This window comes from Rhinopithecus roxellana, chromosome 12 (assembly GCF_007565055.1).
Source record: "Rhinopithecus roxellana isolate Shanxi Qingling chromosome 12, ASM756505v1, whole genome shotgun sequence".
NCBI classification, from domain to species: Eukaryota; Metazoa; Chordata; class Mammalia; order Primates; family Cercopithecidae; genus Rhinopithecus; species Rhinopithecus roxellana.
In genome coordinates this window covers 91,144,010-91,164,756 of record NC_044560.1, presented here as the reverse complement: position 1 = coordinate 91,164,756, position 20,747 = coordinate 91,144,010, and the positions used below count along the sequence as shown (strand labels likewise).

The 20,747-nt window shown below is 43.1% G+C and overlaps 1 protein-coding gene across 10 annotated transcripts in view; it reads right to left on the bottom strand.

The window, feature by feature from the left end:
• Window positions 1-34: 34 nt before the first annotated feature.
• CAP1 (cyclase associated actin cytoskeleton regulatory protein 1) overlaps window positions 35-20,747 on the bottom strand; it is a 33,954-nt gene continuing 13,241 nt past the window's right edge. For 3 of the 10 annotated variants that reach the window (XM_010354212.2, XM_010354211.2, XM_010354207.2), the window contains exons 2-13: window positions 14,413-14,537; window positions 13,444-13,547; window positions 11,795-11,872; window positions 9,252-9,395; window positions 9,061-9,146; window positions 7,012-7,117; window positions 5,596-5,773; window positions 3,126-3,310; window positions 2,719-2,842; window positions 2,489-2,571; window positions 2,022-2,165; window positions 35-1,231 (exon numbers count right to left, since the gene is read on the bottom strand). In XM_010354212.2, coding sequence (XP_010352514.1) covers window positions 1,148-1,231; window positions 2,022-2,165; window positions 2,489-2,571; window positions 2,719-2,842; window positions 3,126-3,310; window positions 5,596-5,773; window positions 7,012-7,117; window positions 9,061-9,146; window positions 9,252-9,395; window positions 11,795-11,872; window positions 13,444-13,547; window positions 14,413-14,524 — 1,428 coding nt within the window. In that variant the 5' untranslated portion in view covers window positions 14,525-14,537 and the 3' untranslated portion in view covers window positions 35-1,147. The remainder of the gene's footprint in view (window positions 1,232-2,021; window positions 2,166-2,488; window positions 2,572-2,718; window positions 2,843-3,125; window positions 3,311-5,595; window positions 5,774-7,011; window positions 7,118-9,060; window positions 9,147-9,251; window positions 9,396-11,794; window positions 11,873-13,443; window positions 13,548-14,412; window positions 14,538-20,747) is intronic. The other 7 variants (XM_030942231.1, XM_010354208.2, XM_010354206.2 and 4 more) reach the window with 3 other exon arrangements.

Below are 20,747 nucleotides of genomic sequence, written 5' to 3'. Positions count from 1 at the left end.
TCTGTACAGCAAATATCACAGGTAAACAACTAAGCAAGTTTGGTATTAACTTTATTCTATTTTTTCTGTATAACTTTAAGTACATAAAGGTTTATTTCCACAGGCCTCAGGAAATGGGTAGAAATCACAGGACAATCTCTCTTCCCACCAAAAAAAAGTTGCATATTTTGGTAAGTGTTTGTCCTAGAGGGGAAAAACTGAAATTTACATTAGCAGTGCTGTGCAGGATTCTTACATAAATCAAGACCTAAAACCAGCCTGCAGTGGAGGTTTTAGTCCTCTGTTCAGGTGCTTGGACAGAAGCCATAAGCTGATGAGCATGACAGGGGAAAGGAGGCAGTGAAGACAGGTGACAGGCACCTAGCAGGGAAGAAGGGTTCAGGAATGCCAGACTCCTTGAAATGGTGTGTTGTTTTTCCTTTTTTTTTTTTTTTTTTTTTTTCTTTTAAAGTCATCTCTGTAGGAAGGTGCTGGGCAGGGATCCCAGAGAAAGAAAGGGTCCAAGACTCCATTAACTGCCCTGGATAGCAGCTAGTACCGGAGACTCTCCTATCTCATGGTTGAGGCAGAACCAGGATAGAACAGAGAATAAAAGGAATGCTTATGGGAAACCATTCTGCATGGAATGCTAGATGACCAAGCCTCAGCCTTCGGTCCAGTGCAACCCTTGCCTCACTTGTCAACAGTGAAAATTAGTTTGGTTAGAAGAACCATCTGGAAACACACCAGCTTCTGCTACCTTCATGCTCATTGTTAGAAAAAGATTAACCAGTGTGAACATTCTGATCTGTTAATTCCTGGGACTGTTTTCTTTCCAATGGACTGTTTGTTTGTTGGTAGAATAACCCCAAAAGCTCAAAGCTAAAATGCATCATCAGTCCTAGTCGGCAGTTCCTTAAGAATGGACTGGCGGCGTGGTTGAGCTGATATGGAAAAGCTGCACCTTCCTGCAGAAGATCAACTGACCTGCTATCCCACCCCAAATTTCAGCCTGAGGTATATTTCAGTGAAGGCAGGTAGCTGTGCTTCTCAGAGCAGAGAAGCAGTTTTAAGAGCAGAAAGGTAGAGGAAATCTAGAAAAGAACCGTCTTGATACAGATTTATCCCATGGTGTGAAGGGAGGGCAAAGAACCCAGTGGCACTTCGCTTATCCAGCAATTTCTGTCACTGTGGTGACCAACTTCTGCCCATTCCAGAGGGTCTTGAACTGCTCAGGAACTGGGAATTCATTCTGCAAATAAAGAAGAGACAGCAGGTTTAAATCTGAGCTAAAGAAGAGCTGGGGCTAAATCTCACACATTTCTCCCAATGCTTGCTTCCACTTAACCCCAGGAGCACGGGAGGATGTAGCAAGAGACCAATCACAGAGCCATGCTGTGTTCTAGTGTTCAGTGATCTTGGACAGACTATTAAGTCTATGGGGTGTAAATAACAGTACATATGGCTTTATAGCACCAGCTTGACAAGGTGCCATGGCTCATCCCCATTCTTTTTTGCTACCTTGAGCTCCATTTAGGCAGAAAGCACCTTCCTTTGGAGCTCCACTACACTGGACTACCTCATTTCTGTGTGCTTTTGCTGTGCATTATTGGGTTTTTCGCTGCTCAGTGCAGAATGTTCATGAAACAGCTTTCTCCAATGCAAGAAATCTTCAGTCCCTTCTGTTTTTTTTTTTTTTTTTTTTTTTTGAGACAGAGTCTCGCTGTGTCGCTCAGGCTGGAGTGCAGTGGTGCGATCTCGGCTCACTGCAAGCTCCGCCTCCCGGGTTCATGCCATTCTCCCGCCTCAGCCTCCCAGTAGCTGGGACCACAGGCGCCCGCCACCACGCCCGGCTAGTTTTTTTTTCTTGTATTTTTAGTAGAGATGGGGTTTCACCACGTTAGCCAGGATGGTCTCGATCTCCTGACCTCGTGATCCACCCGCCTCGGCCTCCCAAAGTGCTGGTATTACAGGCTTGAGCCACCGGCCCGGCCTAGTCCCTTCTGTTTTTAACATCATACTAAAGAGATCAAGAAACTTACAAAGTCACCGCCTTCTGTAGGAATAAGGACGTTCATCTCGGAAGATTTGGCACTGACTATTTCACAATCCAGGGAATTCTTGCTCAGGTAAGCATGGCAGCCATCTGTTTTGTTGATGGATATGGTTGGCACTTTACCCATTACCTGCAGAGTAAACCAAGAGAACTGAGTCCCAGCAGCTGGGGAGGACAAGAGTAAGTTGCAGGAAAAGCTTTCCTGTTTCACGTGACTCAGCAACTACATGAAAAGCTCACAGGTGCGCAAGACACTGGATACTTGGGTGGGTTGGGACGGGTCCTGAAAAGAACTCGCCTGAAGAGCCAACCCCTCTTCTGCCACGTCCAAAGCAGCTCAGCTTACAGACTTTGTAGAATCAGATTCCCACGAAAGCAACATCTGTGGGTCTACCATGTCGCTTTCAATTAATTCCCCAGGGACAAAAAGAAGGAGCCAAAATATCGAGTTACCTGAACTTTGACATCCCTACTGTTGATTATCTCCACAATGCCCACCACGTCATCGAATACCAGACCAAGTTTCTTACAGTTATCTAGGAGAAGAAAGGGAGTTTGTCAACAGTATAACTTTAAAGGAAAGTAATATACATTTAGGAATCCTTAAGATAGGGTAGGTAAAATGATATTAGCCTTCTCCGGCTCTGGGACGGGGCTTGCATGGGACAGCGACAAAGACTCACCTACTGTAATGGAGTTAATTTTGCCCTTGATTTGCAATGTTGTGTTGACACACTTGTATATGTAAGCCACCTGTTTCAGCTCTGTGTCATCAATCACCAGGTTGGAAACATTTTCCTGATTTTCCTATCAGAGAGAGATCCCAGGATTCTCATCACAAAGCACACACCAAACAAAAAAAACCCAGGCTATCCCAAACTTTTTGTTATTGCAATTGAAACCAGAACTCTGCCCTCATCTAGCTAAGCTCCATTGAACCCCCTGTCCCTACTCCTTTTCCCCGGGAGGCGGAGTTGCAGTGAGCCAAAATCGCGCCACTGCACTCCAGCCTGGGCGACAAACTGAGACTCCATCTCAAAAAAATAAAATAATAAAAATACCTGCCCCTGTCTAGGTATTTTTAACTTACCACTCTCCATTTCTTGCCCTCCAGTTCAAGTACTGCTGGCTCCTTCTTTGTGGCTGGTTTGGGGGACGGGCTGGTTTGGGGTTTAGGTGCAGAGAACGGCTTGGGGCCACTGCGTACTGGACCACTCTGAGCCTTCAGGGCAGGGTTCTTGTGCGTCTTCATGTCATCAGATACATGCTTCAGGGCTGTAAGAACAACAGCTACCTTGTTCCTGCCCTTCATACCAGACCTCTGAGCTGCTATCATCATGTTAAACATCCTTAACAGAAAATTCAAAGCCAAAAACCAGAGCCTCTGAGGTGTTCTCTTGCAAGCAGTTTTGAAGAAGTACTTTTATCATTTCTCCCCAAGGTTAAATTATATGGTTCCATTAACAACATGGAATGTGTATATACTGTGGTTGGCGATAGGGAGTAAATGCACAGAAAAAGACCTAGAAAGACATATCAAATATATATGCACAAATATGTAGTTTTTAAAGCAATAAAGGAAGAAAAATAAGTGGCAGTAATGAAAATTTGGTAAAAGGAAAAAAAAAGAAAAAACCCTCACTCCCCACAGCTAACTAACCCTACTTCCCCTACCTTCTCAGTCAGTGTTGGCATTTGAGACTCTACAATATTGTTTTCTCTCTCTCTCTCTCTATATATATATATAGTTTTGTTGGTTATGATCACACACATTGTTAATAAATTTAGTTCAACTATTGACACTTAAAAACTTTCTCGGCTGGGCGCAGTAGCTCAAGCCTGTAATCCCAGCACTTTGGGAGGCCGAGACGGGCGGATCACGAGGTCAGGAGATCGAAACCATCCTGGCTAACACGGTGAAACCCCGTCTCTACTAAAAAATACAAAAAAAAACTAGCCGGGCGAGGTGGCGGCGCCTGTAGTCCCAGCTACTCGGGAGGCTGAGGCAGGAGAATGGCATAAACCTGGGAGGCGGAGCTTGCAGTGAGCTGAGATCCGGCCACTGCACTCCAGCCTGGGCGACAGAGCGAGACTCCGCCTCAAAAAAAAAAAAGAAAAAAGAAAAAAAAAACTTTCTCATGTTAACCTGTAGTTTAGTATCTTTCTAGGCCAGGCGCTGTGGCTCATGCCTGTAATCCCAGCTCGCTGGGAGGCCGAGGCAGGTGGATCACCTGAAGTTAGGAGTTGGAGACCAGGCTGGCTAACATGGTATATTTTTAGTCTCTACTAAAAGTACAAAAAAATTAGTTGGGTGTGGTGGTGGGTGCCTGTAGTCCCAGCTACTTAGGAGGCTGAGGCAGGAGAACTGCTTGAACCTGAGAGGCAGAGGTTGCAGTGAGGAGATCACACCACTGCACTCCAGCCTGGGCAAAAAAGTGAGACTCGGTCTCAAAAAAATAAAACAAAATAAAATAAAAGTAAAAATATATTTCTTTTATGTTTTAGGGAAAAATAATTCACGATCTCCCACAGCAGGCTGACACACGCCTTGCTTTGAACATGGCCTGATCTATGTTAACTATAACAAATACTGAATGGCCTTTATCTCCATCATTCCTTGTGGTTGTAACTTACATACTAGATTTTTTTTTCTTTTTTTTTTTTTTGAGACGGAGTCTCGCTCTGTCGCCCAGGCTGGAGTGCAGTGGCCGGATCTCAGTTCACTGCAAGCTCCGCCTCCCAGGTTCACGCCATTCTCCTGCCTCAGCCTCCCGAGTAGGTGGGACCACAGGCGCCCGCCACCTCGCCCGGCTTGTTTTATTTTTTAGTAGAGATGGGGTTTCACCGTGTTAGCCAGGATGGTCTTGATCTCCTGACCTCGTGATCCGCCCATCTCGGCCTCCCAAAGTGCTGGGATTACAGGCTTGAGCCACTGCGCCCGGCCGATTTTTTTTTTCTTAAACATTACGTGGTTCACTGTAGAAAAACATGTAATGATGGCATACATTTCATCAACAGGACATGTGGTAGTTAACTATTTCTCTTACTGTTGGATTTAGGTTGTTACACCATTTTTTGCTACTATGATCGTGGACTCCTAGAAGTGGCTGGACAACTCAGACTTCCACCAGATGTGTTAAGGGTATCTACTTTCTCTATACCAACATTAGGTCACTCTCATGCAAATTTTCCATGTAACCAGTATGCATCTTCTGAGGAAGTTAACTCCTAACACAGTGCCTTCCAGAGGCCATGTGGTGCCACGGAAAAAGCTCTGGGGAAAACCGCCAGCTCTGTGCCTTGGCACAAGAGGGTACTCTATATATGCTACCTAATATTAAGTCACTTTCCCATGGGGCAGAGGACTTCCTCCAACTGTGATCATCATTTTCAATTTCCATTTAAGCCAGCTTTGCTGTCCCTTAAATGAACAGGACACACCAAATGACTCCCACACAAGTCAGGGTTGTGGTTTACAGACTAGCTGTTGGGTTCTGGTTGGTGGGGTCTGGCCCACACAACTTGTTGTACCGACTGTTTGTGTCAAAGTGCTCACTCACCATGTGTGATGCTCTCCCCCTGATTAATCTGCGCAAACAGTGCTGAGCGGGAAGCGGACTCATCTGAGCCTGAACTGGTAGAGACTGGGGGAGGAGGGGGGCCTGGTGGAGGGGGAGGAGGACCTGATCCAGCAGAGGGTCCAGATGGCAGTCCACTCAGTTCTTTTGCCACAGGCCCCTGAAACAGTAAGTGCAGGTAACATCGTCACCCTCTCTCTTCCCCTCTGTACCACTCCCAGTAGCACCCTACATGTGGCCAGTGCACATGGGGTCCCCACTACAGCCTTTGAGGCAATGAGTAATGCGTCCTACCCATACCCAACTTGGCTTTATGCCTTCTCACCCTTTCCCAAAGATCCAGCTCTCAGTTTTATTTCTTGACCATCACCTTTTGCCTTTGACCTCACCTGATTCCAGCTTTAAAAACTCTTTCCACACATCTATTTGACATCTTCCTTAGTGTGTTACCAGTACCTCAGATTCAACAAGTTCAAAACTGATTTCATCATTTCCTGCGTGCTCCCCTCCCTGTATAATCATCCCTTGTCCCTGTTTCAGTGAAAGATGTTACCATCCAAGGCTGACTAGTCAATCTTCTTTGAGGATTCCAACTTCTTCAACCTTATCAAATCTCTTTCTATGATCTTGGTGCTATCTCCTGCAAATGTGTTTCTACTATCTCCCAAACACCATGACTACTTTCCTAATCCGAGCATGAGTCCTTATCCCTAACCTATATACTGAGACTCTTTTAAAGACAAATTGGATCATGATCACTCCCTTGCTCAAATACCTCATCCCAAAGTCTCAGCCTACCTTCCTTTCCAGGCTTTTCTCCTAAAAATCTGACTATTTCCCCTTATTGAAGCCAGAGATGACCAATCTCTACATTTACTCTGCATTTATTTTGTTTAAGCTGTGCCTTTTGTAGTATCCCACTTCTCACTGCCCTATACTTCTTTCAAGTCTCACAGAAGAGTATATACCTTCAAAGCACAATCTCTTCTAGTGAGAAGCACTCTTCTTTTCCTCATACTCTAGAGTCTATATCCTTATTATAGCATTTGGCTTGGTGATTTGTACTGTTGTACTGGGGTTTTGCGTTCCTATTTTTAAGCGCCTTAAAGGCTGGGATAGTGTAACTCATTTGTGTGTGTCTCCCACTCTAGCACCAATCACTGTCCCTGACATGTTTATTGAAATTGAATACCACCAAGTATTCCTTCTCCTATGATCCTTGCTCCCTTTACTCTTTTTTCCCTTTCTTTCTCCCCCTTTTCTTCCTCCCTTCCACTGAAAAAACTAGCATTCCCTCACAGACTTTGGTAGTGCTGAAGTCTAAGAAAACTGTGGACCCCACCCTGGAGAGAGAAAGTGGGAGGGAGGGAGGGAGGGAGGGAGGAAGGATTCACTAACCGTTTTGCTCCAGGCCAGTCCGGTGGTATGGAACTCCTTAATGTAAGCCTGCAGCTCTGTCCATATACTTAAATAAGCTTTGACCCAGTCTACATGCTTCTTATCCCTGGGAGGATTAAAGAAGAACTTGTCACAGGTGGTCTGGGTACATAACAGTGGTGATTCCAGAACCCTTCTTTCCTATGGGCTCACATTCTCCTACCTGTGGTGTTTCTTAGGCTCTGCTCAATGGCAGCTTTTCTGTCATCACCAAACTTCTATGTATACACAACCTAGTCTATTACCCTAATCAGACCAAACTCCACTAAGATAGAGACTCTGGATTCTATCTCTATCTCTCATAGCAATGTTTCTCAAACTGTTTTAAGTACCAAAACTTTTTTTTCTTTTGACCACTTGCTTATTGAAACTTTTTCCAAAGTAGAACTTAAACACAATCTAATATGTAAAACTGATAAAAGCAGACATTCTGTACATAAAACCATGGTAGAGAGGAGAGCTCTTAAGTTTCACTGTGGAACTCTAAGAAACTTAACTGCCTTACAAGACAATGCCTTATGTCAAAATATGCCCACCCCCACCAAAAGCAAACTTAAACTTTCCTTTAGGAGGAAACAATCAGCATTACATTATAGAAATAGCATTGTACCTATGGTCCAAGTCCCCTCTCTTCTTGTGTATTAGCTGGGAAGGTTATTTAGCCTGAGACTTAGTTTCCTCAACTGTAAAGTGATGGGATAATGGTGGGATATATCAAAACACTGTCATGCTTAATTCCATGTTGCTAGAAGGATAAAGAAGTGCCTGTTGTTCTGGGACACATTTCACTCACAGGAAGGTATAGTATTACTTAAAAAGAGTAGTTAATAGCCGGGCGTGGTGGCTCAAGCCTGTAATCCCAGCACTTTGGGAGGCCGAGGCGGGCGGATCACGAGGTCAGGAGATCGAGACCATCCTGGCTAACACGGTGAAACCCTGTTTCTACTAAAAAATACAAAAAACTAGCCGGGCAAGGTGGCGGGCGCCTGTAGTCCCAGCTACTTGGGAGGCTGAGGCAGGAGAATGGCGTAAACCCGGGAGGCGGAGCTTACAGTGAGCTGAGATCCGGCCACTGCACTCCAGCCTGGGTGACAGAGCGAGACTCCGTCTCAAAAAAAAAAAAAAGAGTAGTTAATAAATGTTTGTTGATTGATGAAGGATGGAAGAAAGGAAGGGTTTGTGTAGATATGCAACTTCATAAATTTTGCCTGCAATCATTCCAGTTCAAAACCAGCAATGGAGAAGTCAGAACTGGTAGACGTATGTGGTTAGACATACAAGGACTGCCCTACGTAATACCTGCACTGGCTAGGCAGCCTTACTCTCACTTTAACTGACTGCATGAAGAATTTCTATTAAGTCCTATTGAACCCTTTGCCATTGGGCCAGATAACAAATTCTCAACAAAGGAACAAAATCTTATATAAAGGGCATTAGTCCATGTTACTGTCAGCAAAACTTCCTAAACCCAGAAGGCTAAAAGGGCCTCTATCAACAAAGGAGAGAAAGCAGAAGTGGAAGCAGAAACATTTCCTGTTTGCAAATGCAGCTGTGAGACAATATCTGTAAAGCTCTCCAGAAAGCAGCCCCGAGATAAAACCAGCACAGTGGCTAAGGGCAGCCTTCAGTAACTCCAAAGTGCTACTCCAGCAAGTAACCAAATGGGTTTATCCTTTACCCCTTGAGAAAAGGCTGAACTTGGCTGGGCACAGTGGCTCATATCTGTAACCCCAGCACTTTGGGAGGCCAAGGCAGGAGAATCATTAGAGACCTGCCTGGGAAACAGTGAGATCTCATCTCTACGAAAAAATTAAAAAATTAGCCAGGCATGGTGTAGCATGCCTGAAGTCCCAGCTACTTGAGGGACTGAGGTGGGAGGACTGTTTAAGCTGGGAGGTTGAGGCTGCAGTGAGCTGTGATTGTGCCACTGTACTTCAGCCTGGGTGACAACACGAGACACTGTCTCAGAAAAGAATAAAAGAAAGAAAGAAAAGAAAAGGCTGAACTTACACATCTTTGTACTCTTTGAGGACTCGGTTTGTATAAAACATGGCAGCATCATTCATTTCTTTCACATAAGGGCCAGGCTTGGGAGCCTAGAGAGAAACAACCTGTCAGTGACTCAGGACCTCTCCAACTATATTGCCTTCCCTCTTAGAATCTATACCCACACCCCCAGCCCTGGAATCTGCACTGCTCACCATAGCCACCCAGCCCAGGGCCTGGATACTTTCGCTGACAGCTGACAGGTGATTAAACAACTTGCTGCCTCGGTTCTTCTCCCGAAAGGTTATCACTTCTTTGATCTGCTCTGAGATGGGTGCCAACAAATCAGAAAGCTTATTCTAGGAAAAGATACAAGAAAAGATTCAGATTAACATCTTTCCACAAAGGTGTCTATGCCTTCTGATCCTGAAGGTAAGAATTCTCTATGGACTCTAGTAAGCACCCAAATAAACTGCATTAGTCCTGTCCTGATTCCTAAGGCTAAAATACTGCTCATCATCTCACTCTCCTCATAGAGTCCCAACTCCTCAGGCTGCACCTGATGGTTCTTCATGATCAGGATCCATACTTCAGCTATACCACAATACCTCCATTTCAGCCACTTGTCTCTTTTTTGTTCCACTTAGAGGACATATACTCAGGACATCATTCCTGTGCCTTACTCATGATGTTCTCTTCTTTTTCCATGAATCCACATTTTCCTCACGCTTCATGAGGGCCCTCCAACCCAACCACACCAGCCTCCTACAGCATTTGTTGTCAGAATAACCAATTTTGGCATTTTATCACTCACTAATACAAACTATCAATGGACCCATGTGAATATGTTTTACTTTCTCATTAATTCTTCAAAGATGAGCTCTTTTATCATCATTAAAGCCCTCAATGCATTGCTAGTCATGTAGTAGCTGCTGAGTAAAGAACTGATGAATCAAATGCAATTAGGGGGCTTAGTCTAGGCATGGTGGCTCACGCCTGTAATCCCAGCACTTTGGGAGGCTAAGGCAGGAGAAATGCTTGAGACTAGGAGTTCGAGACCAAACTGGACAACACAGCACAACTTTGTCTCTACAAATAATAAAAAGAATTAGGGCCAGGCATGGTGGCTCATGCCTGTAATCCCAGCACTTTGGGAGGCCAAGGTAGACAGATTGCTTGAGTCCAGGAGTTCAAGATCAGCCTGGGCAACATGGTGAAACCCCATCTCTATAAAAATACAAAAATCAGCTGGGCATGGTGGCACATGCCTGTAGTCCCAGCTATTCAGGAGGCTAAGGTGGGAGAATCATTTGAGCCTGGGAGGTGGAGGTTTCAGTGAGCCGAGATCCTACCACTGCACTCCAGCCTGGGCAACAGAGTGAGACTCCATCTCAAAAATAAATAAACAATTAAATAAATAAATAAGCAAGCCAGGCGTGGTGGCGCACACTGTAGTCAAGGCTACTCAGGAGGCTGAGGTGGGAGGATCATTTATGCCTGGGAGGTCAAGGCTTCAGTGAGCTGTGATTGTACTATTACACTCCAGTCTGGGTGACAAAACAACACCCTGTCTCAAAAAACAGATTTAAAAATAAATAAATAAATAAAATAAAAAACAATTAGGGGCTTAGCATTCAAGTAGGCACCTTGGCAAAATGGATGAATTTTGTTTGTTTGCACCCTTCCTCCAAAGCTCCATTTCCTGAACATCTCAATTCTCAGATCTTAACCATTCAGGACAGATTAAGAATTAGAATCTAATTCTACAGATTAGAATTAGATAGTATCTATATATACACACACACACATTGTTTTTTGAGAGAAGGTCTTGCTGTGTCGCCCAGGCTGGAGTGCAATGGTGTGTTCAGGGCTCACTGCAACCTCAAACTTTCAGTCCCAAATGTTCCTCCCATTTCAGCCTCTCAAGTAGGTGGGACTATAGGCATGTACCACCTTGCCTGGCTACTTTTTTTTTTTTTTAATTTTTAGTAGAGACAAGGTCTTGCTATGTTGCCCCAGCTGGTCTCAAACTCCTGGCCTCAAGTGATCCTCCTGCCTCAGCCTCCCAAAGTGCTGGGATTACAGAAGTAAGCCAGTATGCTTAACCAGAATCTAATATATATGACATTATCTTGCACTATTTTTGTATTATCTAGGCATGCTGAGAGTCAAGGGTTTTAATACAGCATTTAAGACAACTTGCTTTATTATTCCTCTGTAGGAAAGCCAAATGCAAAAGAAGGCAACCTATTTTCTTTGACTCCAAGAGAAATCTAAATTTTCTCTAATTCAGCTTTTCACATCTTGCACCATAAAATTTTGAGGTGGGAGTAAAATTAAAGGGAGATTCTCCCAACCAGTGAAGGATGAAGAGAGAAGCAATACTACAGGAGTTTTAAGATCTCCACAGGAGCACTACTAAAGCCCATCCACAGTGAAGCAAGAGAATCATCTTTAAAGGGCTTTGGAGACACTATGATGAATGTGGATTCAGCAAAGAGGGAGGCAAGCAAAGTCCCAGGAATAACCACGGGCCTATGCAAAATGACAGAGAAAAAGTCAGTAGAGACCATTAAGTACTCAATAGTGCCTTCCCATGAAGGCACTTAAAGTATGGCTCTACCTCTGGGACTTGGTATGAACATATATTATCAAAAGCCTAGTAAGTCTATTTTAAAATGTTATAATAGCTTGACAGAAATCTCTCAACTTGTCCTGAGCATCAAACCAAAATGAAACCAGCTAGTAGTGAACTTACATCTGCTGGCTGTTGACACTGAGAAGCTGTAACCAACAGAGCTCGCTCCAACTTCAAACCTGTGTGGACCATCTCCGCCTGCCAGAAAGAAGAATCAGCTATTGATGACACATTATAACTGGAGAAGTCTTGATAAGAATAACCTGAAACCTCTACTTCCATGTACTCTGATAGCCACCCAGGCACTTCATGTTATCCTCCTCATGATTCCGGATTCCAGGGACTGATAGCAGAATTACATATACTACTGTTCCTACTGGAACTCATCAGGGACACATATCCAGAGTTGGAAGTGAAGTTAAATGGATAATCACCTAGCCTTAAATGAAGTCATGTTAGCACCTTACACATGCATTGTGATACTGTGCACTGAAAAATCCTTCCTATTTCACATCAGCAAAATAAAACAAACAGCAACCAAAAAAACACCTTTCTTTTCTCAAAAACTGGAGACAGGAGTAAAGGCAAAGGCCTAAATTTATGCCGAAAATTCTCAAGGTATTCACTCCTTTAGGTTAAAGCTCTCTCTCAAATGCTAGATACCATGACCCATTAATAAATAATTAAATCAATTTAGTGAGCTTAATACAACAAAAGTATGAGTGCAGCACACCAACTTCAAGTTATTTCCAAATAAAAAGTTAAAAAAAAAAAGTATAGCAGAAGTAGTATAAATATCATTTTGTGAAACTTTTATCTCAGTTACAAATATGTTCTTTATTTCTAAGGGTCATTCGTAGTCAAAAGAATTTAAGAAACATGAGACTATAAGCACTATTAAAATACAAAAATTCAAAGAAAGAAATCTATTTTTTTCTGGATTTGCATTTTTAAAACACAAATGATAAATGTTTTAAAGTTTTTTCAAATGTTACAGAACTGTATAAAGTAAAAATGCAAGCCTCCACACCCTTATTAAAGTCCCAGTCCCACTCTCTAGAGCTAAAACCATTGGCAACAGATGGTATTTGAGAGGCTCAAAATAGATTTTCCAAAACCCAAGCAACCAGTCTTGGAGAAAGGTTTAGGTGAAGAAGATCCCGAGCATGGTTACTGTTTATAAAGGATCATTCGGTGAGCTAGCAGGAAGGTTTTTTGCGTCCCAAAAATAGAGGTAGAATGTATATGTGAGTGTAGGGTGGGGGTAGGGAGTGGTGGTGATGACGTAGGAGGCATAAAGGAAGGTGGGAGGAAAGGCACCTGTCACTGCCTACTTCATATTCTTGCTGTGGGTTAAGTGTGAAAATAACCCACATTAGCATAACTAATAACTATCAAGCATAGTTTTATAAATGGTAAGTCATGATAATGACTCCTTTAAATAAGCCACTGTAAGTTTGATTATATAATATGTTGGGATCAAACTAGTGCATGTTCTTCGCTACAAAGATGAACAGAACCATAATTTATGTACCAAGCAAGCTTTCTGTACAAATATGTGATAAAAGCAAGGGGCCTAGAAAAATAGGAGGAATCGTTTCTGTGGCTGGACTGAACTCCTCAGTACAGGTAAAAGAAAAATAACATGTGTAATGCTTCAAACCAAGAGGCACTTCTCAAGGAGCTCTTAAACCAAGGATGAGGACCTTGGCTGACTGAAGAAAGCTGTCAGTCCTTAAAAGAAGGGGAAAAAGGCAAAACATCCTTACATGTTTCTGCACATCTCCCCCAATCTCTTTACTGATCTTCAAGTACTCTGCCACAGGACCAGCAAGCAGTGAGTCAAATGCCTGCACATACGGAGCTGCTCCTGCTAAAGACAAACACACCACGAAGAATCAGCCATGCATCAGAAGGAGGCTTCTTTAAAACGTGCTTCTATATGAAAGTGAGGAGGCAAGGTAATACAGTCAACAGGATACTGGAACAGGAGTAAGGAAACCTGGGTTCTAGGTTCAGTATCACCACTAACTGGTTGTGTGACCTTGACTAAACTCGCTCTGTCGCCTGGGCTGGAGTGCAGTGGCCGGATCTCAGCTCACTGCAAGCTCCGCCTCCTGGGTTTATGCCATTCTCCTGCCTCAGCCTCCCGAGTAGCTGGGACTACAGGCGCCCGCCACCTTGCCCGGCTAGTTTTTTGTATTTTTTAATAGAGACGGGGTTTCACCATGTTAGCCAGGATGGTCTCGATCTCCTGACCTCGTGATCCACCTGTCTCGGCCTCCCAAAGTGCTGGGATTACAGGCTTGAGCCACCGCGCCTGGCCAATTTTCTTTATCTATAAAATGAAAATAAACAAAATGATCCTCCAAGGTTTCTTTTAGTGCTAACATTCTATGTTTCAATTGCTGCATGTGCAAAATGTCCAATTTGCCAACTGTTTGGAGAGAGGAATTTTATTATCACTTGTCATTTGACTTACATTGGAGTCATTCTGCTAAAGAAAGAACAGGAAATATCACACAAGCAGGAAGTTCTTGTGTTAAAATAACTTAACCACAGGCCTCCCTGTACAAGTCATTTCCTTTCCTCTCTTATCTGTTCACAGCAATACAAATTACAAAAGATAAACCACCTAGATTAAGTTTTGGGAAGTTAGCTCCAAAGGAGAGAATAACAGAAAATTTTCAGGCCAAGACACTCAAAGAAAGCATTCTGCTGGGCTGTGGACTGCCTACCTTTTGAAGGACTGTCTCCATAACCACGGTGCATGTCAGAGGTATGGGATACTGCCTCCAGGCGGCCCACTGCCCTCTCCAGTCTTTCTACCAGATTTTGCATGTCAGCCATAATGGACCACCTGCTGAAACAGATCAAATGTCATTTGTTATTTAAATATTAAATAGCACCTACAGAGAGAAAAACAGAAAATTCCTGGTCACCCCCAGGTGGATGAAGAAGATGCCAATTCTCAGGAACAGAATAGTTTAATAAAATTAAGATGTCATCTGCAAAATGGAACAATACAAAAAATCAGATAAAAAAGTAGTCTAGTATATTTACAAAATCAAAAGACCTCAGTAAGCAAGAGAACTGCTCAGGAAAAGGTGTTCACTAAAGTAAATGCTTACTCATTCAAATACTTACTCAATATTTACTATGATACTGTGTGTGGAAAGTTAGAATTTGCAAAGGATAGTCACAGATATTATCTCAGTTTGAGCCTCCCGACAACTATTCAGGAACAGAAGGATGATTACTACATGCTTAGTGATAGAAAACTTAGTTTCAGTGAAGTTAAATGACTTGCCTAGTCACACAGCCACTGAATAGAGAAGCCAGTACTCAATTCATCTTCTGACTCTAAGTTCAGTGTGTTTTTTCCCACAACATCCTCTGCCTGAATGTGAAATATCCCAAACAAAGATGAACAGGATATTTACTCTTCCCTTAATATTTTTTTTTCAGACAAAGTCTCGTTCTGTCAACCAGGCTGGAGTGCAGTGGCAGGATCTCAGCTCACTGCAAGCTCCGCCCCCCCAGGTTCAAGGGATTCTCCTGCCTTAGTCTCCCAAGTAGCTGGGGTTATAGGTGCGCACCACCATGCCCGGCTAATTTTTTGTAATTTTAGTAGCGACAGGGTTTCACTATGTTGGCTAGGCTGGTCTCGAACTCTTGACCTCAAGTAATCCACCCGCCCTGGCCTCCAAAAGTGCTCGAATTGCAGGCGTGAGCCACTGTGCCCAGTATGCCCTCAATAATTTATAGTCTAATGGGGAGACTTAACATATGCACTAACAAGTATGAAACAAATAGAAAAAAATATTAAGGTGACATAAGAAAGTTGCTGATAGAGAGGCATGAGATTTCAAAGAGGGGAGGAATATATCAGCTGGAAGGATCAGATAAGGATATGATGGAGAAGCTGCCATTTGAGCCAGCCTTCAAATGAAGATGAGAAAGATTTGGACATGCAGTAGGGAAGGACACTAGACACATCCAACAGAACTTGTTACAGATCTTTCACAAGTACTATCTTATCTGAACTAGCCTAATTCAATGTCTAATATCCCAAAGAAAGTAAGCTCCAAGAGAGAAAGGACCTTATATAGCTTATTCCTTATTGTATACTCTACCATCTAGACTACTACCTGGCAGGTAGTAGATGTTCAATAAATATTTATGAAGTTATGAACCTCACAAATAGCATTCCAAAACTCCAGAGGGACAAGGGTGCTAAAAGTTGCCCATAAGTCACACATAAGAGTAAAATATGATCAATGCACTGCTACATAAAGTATTTGAGACTCTAAGTGATCTCATAAAAACTAGTCAGTGAAATTTCAATCCAAGCTTTGACTTGGAAAAGATTCCATTTCATGAAAGCATTGATTCAGGTAACTGAATTCAGTTCAGGTAACTGAAGCTGAATGAACTCAACTCCCTTGGAGTTGCCTAAAATGACCACAGCAATTATGATTCCCCCAAAGATGACAGCATGCCAGAATTATCTCAGTTTAACACATTGTCCTCCCTGTGGAAGAGATAAGCAGCTCGCAAGATAAAGTAAGGAAAACAATATAATCTCTGTCCATTCTTCTCTGTGTACAAGCTCTGGTCTCTGTGGACCCAATCACTTGTCAGAGAGTGTTGTTTAAAAGAGAAGCAAAGAAAAAAAATGAGAATGAGAACCAAACAAACCTTTCCATTCCCTGGCCTGCAGCAGCAGCCGAAGCTTCCAGGTCTATGTCCTACTCTCAAATAGAGAAGACCCTAAGCAGTCAACACACTTTCTCTGATGTTATGACACTATCAACTGATATCTGAATTCTTGCCCTGTTCCATTATGCATACTGATCAAGGCACAGACTCACATATATATACAATCCACCACGCTATAAATCCAGGGGAAAAGGCAAGGAATGCAATAAACTCCTATGCTACCTTCCATGAACAGATACCACTCGATTCTGTTATAAAACAGGTTCCTTCATACATGGATGTTTCAGGTTGAGACCACTGTTAACATGAAAACACAGTACATGTGTTGCTAGAGGCTGCCAGAGTTTGTGAATATTTACCAATCTTAAATGCTGAATAATAGAGCTTCATGGGACTTTGGCTCCCTTTTTCCATATGTCACTTGTATTTGTAGGCTTTCGCTGCTAAACAATCTACAGTCTGCTGTCTGACTTAAGCAGAATGAGAAAGGACAATACAGCTACCATTTATAGCTAATCTCATTCTACCACTAACCAAATACAAAAGAACAGAAACTGTTTTTTTGTTCTTGGTGGGAGTAAGATGAGATTTGAGATGTTATGGAAAACAATGTCCAGAATTGAAGTGTGACATTGTAATGTGAAAGATACACCTTTTCTCATTCCCTACACACATGTACATTCTTCAGGTGGTCATGTACACTCCTAAGCCTCTGACTACCTCATTGTAGTAATGCCAGCCTATTTGCCAGGTGGTACCACCATAACCACCTATAGACTAAAGACTACCACAGCAGCATATCCATCTAGCTCAGGCCATTCATTTGGATTAAATTTTAGATTCAGGTCAAGTACTGTGGCTCACAACTATAATCCCAGCACTCTGGAATACCAAGGTGGGAGGAAGTGTTTAAGCCCAGGAGTTCAAGACCAGCCTGGACAACACGGCAAAATTCCATCTCTACAAAAAATAAAAAAATTAGCCGGGCATGATGGTACACACCTGTAGTCCCAGCTACCCAAGAGGCTGAGGTGGGAGAATTACCTGAGCCCAGGAGGTCGAGTAGTGATTGTACCACTGCATTCCACTGCACTCCAGCCTGGGTGACAGAGTGAGACCCTGTCTCCAAAAAAAAAAAAAAAAAAAAAAAAAAAAAATCCAGCTTTCACCTAGACATCTCTATCTGGATGTTCCAAAGGCAACCTGAAATGTCCAAGAACAGAAATCATCTTCCCTAACATTGCTCTAGCACTGCCATCAATCACCTGATTGATCAAGTCAGTAACTGGAAACTGTTAGGCAGTATTATATAGTGGGTAAGAGTGTTCTTTAGGCCAGGCGCGGTGGCTCACACCTGCAATCCCAGCACTTTGGGAGGCCGAGGCGGGCGGATCACCAGGTCAGGAGATCGAGACCATCCTGGCTACTAAAAATACAAAAAATTGGCCGGGCGTGTGTGGTGGTGGGCGCCTGTAGTCCCAACTACTTGGGAGGCTGAGGCAGGAGAATGGCATGAATCTGGGAGGCAGAGCTTGCAGAAAGCCAAGATCGCGCCACTGCACTCCAGCCTGGGTGACGGAGCGAGACTCCATCTCAAAAAAAAAAAAAAAAAAAAAAAGAGTGTTCTTCAGAGGAAATCAGAGAGATTGGAGGTTTGAATAACAATATGCACTGGCTTTGTGACTATAAGGAGTTATCAAACTTTCTGAGACTCAATTTCCTTATCTTTATAATGAAGACAATAATAGTACAAAAATCCAAAGGGCTTCAGTGAGAATAAATGAAGGAATCCATGCAGAAGTGCTTGGCACAGTCCTGGAAAATAGTAAGGATTCCACAAACTCCCCCACAACATCTTATCAGTCATCAAAATCCATAGGCTTATGAATAGATGCCCCTTGCCTCCATCCTGACTGATAAGAGTTAGGATAGTGGACGGGCACAGTGGCTCACTCCTCTAATCCCAGCACTTTGGGAGGCCAAGACAGGAGGGTTGCTTGAGGTCAGGAGTTCAAGACTAGCCTGGGCAACATAGGGAGACCTCATCGCTACAAAAATAATTTAAAATTTTTCCAAGAATGGTGGCGTACAACTGTGGTCCCAGCTACCTCGGAGGCTGAGGTGGGAGGATGGCTTAAGCCCAGAAGGCAGAGGCTTCAGTAAGCCATGACTGTACCACTGCACTCCAGTCTGGGCAACAAAGCAAGATCTTGTCTCAAAAAAAAAAGGGTATCAAGACTTCACCAAGATTACTGCAATGACTTCTTGGCTAGTCTCCCCTAGTTACAGTAATAAACTTTCTTCATCCATTCTCCATATTATAGTCAGAGTGATATATCTCAACATTTCCCAGAGTACTGAATGGCATTAAAGAAATATTTATAATTATATTTGCATTTGAGATATAATATTACAGCTGCATTTGATACATACCCCAGAGCGTTCAGGGTAAAGTCCAAACAAGAGTTCCTCTAATCTGGTCCTGCTTAATCTTCTACCACTCCTCAGTTTTATCTCTTGATACATCTTTCCTTAGCACACTACAGTAACCCGGGACTACTTGCGTTTTCCAGAAAGAGTCATGCTTTCTCTCACTTCTGAGCCTTTATAATGCTATCCACTCTGCTTAGATGTTTTCCCTTTCCCATCTGCCCCTCTAGAACTCCTATTGTCCTTTAAGTCTCAGCTAAGGTATCACCTCCTGGGGAAGTATTTCTAGTATGTGCTACCTCAACACTATGCACTTATCTCTGTCACAACACTGCCCACACTGGTTTAAAATCATTTATTTGGCCAGGCGTGGTAGCTCATGCCCGTAATCCCAGTACTTTGGGAGGGCAATGCAGGCAATCACTTGAGGCTAGGAGTTTGAGATCAGCCTGGCCAACATGGCAAAACCCCATCTCTACTAAATCCCGTCTCTACTAAACATACAAAAATTACTTGGGCATGGTGGCACGTGCTATAATCTCAGCTACTATAGAGGGTGAAGCACAAGAATGGCTTGAACCTGGGAAGGGGAGGTTGCAATGAGCCAAGATAGTACCACTGCACTCCAGCCTGGGTGACAGAGCAAGATTCTGTCTCAAAACGTTAGTAATAATAAAATAAAATAAAATAATTTATTTAATAGTCTTCAGAGTCTAAGAGTTTATGGCCATACTCCCCTGAATGCATCTGATCTCCTCTAGTTAACAGGCAACTAGCCACCCTAAGGCAAGGACCATGTCTTGCCGCTGTAATTCCAGTACTATAAACATACGATGCATTAAAAACACTGTATGTGGCCCGGCGCGGTGGCTCAAGCCTGTAATCCCAGCACTTTGGGAGGCCGAGGCGGGCAGATCACGAGGTCAGGAGATCAAGACCATCCTGGCTAACCCGGTGAAACCCCGTCTCTACTAAAAAATACAAAAAACTAGCCGGGCGAGGTGGTGGGCGCCTGTAGTCCCAGCTGCTCGGGAGGCTGAGGCAGGAGAATGGCATGAACCCGGGAGGCGGAGCTTGCAGTGAGCTGAGATCCGGCCACTGCACTCCAGCCTGAGCGACAGAGCGAGACTCCGTCTCAAAAAAAAAATAAATAAATAAAAATAAAAATAAAAACACTGTGTGTTTGGCTCACGCCTGTAATCCTAGCACTTTGGGAGGCCGAGATGGGTGGATTGCGTGAGCTCAGGAGTTCGAGACCAGCTGGGCAGTGTGGTGAAACCTCGTCTCTACTAAAATATACAAAATTAGCCAGGCGTGGTGGTGTGTGCCTGTAGTCCCAGCTACTCAAGAGACTAAGACACGAGAATTAGTTGAACCTGAGAGGCGGAGGTTGCAGTAAGCTGAGATTGCGCCACTGCACTCCAGCCTGGGCAACAGAGTAAGATTATGTTTCAAAAAAAGAAAAAAAAAAAAAGAACAGTAGGCTAATAAGGGTGTTTAAGTAAGAAAATAAATAAATAAAGGCTGTTACTCACTCTCCCCTCAACACAGCATGGCTATCTCCCTTATCGAATCCATGGAGAAGTGGTTTTTTTTCCTTTTTTTGTTTAATTTTTTACTTATCTGCTTTTGCAAGACCTTACAAACTCTCCTGTCTTTCAAATAAATGTTGCCTTCTCAGGCACAAATCCCACTGATACAGAGATCTTCAAACTAAGTACCATAAGGAAAGTACTCTTCTTAGAATATATAATATTAATTAAATATAATAATTATAGTTGTAAATGCTTAACATTATTAATCTGTTGATTCTTTTGAGACTTAAAATAATCCTGCATGGTATGTTATGCAGATATTGATCCCTGTTTTTAGAATGAAGAAACTGAACTGACATTCACAGCAGTTAAAAGCTTGCCAGAGA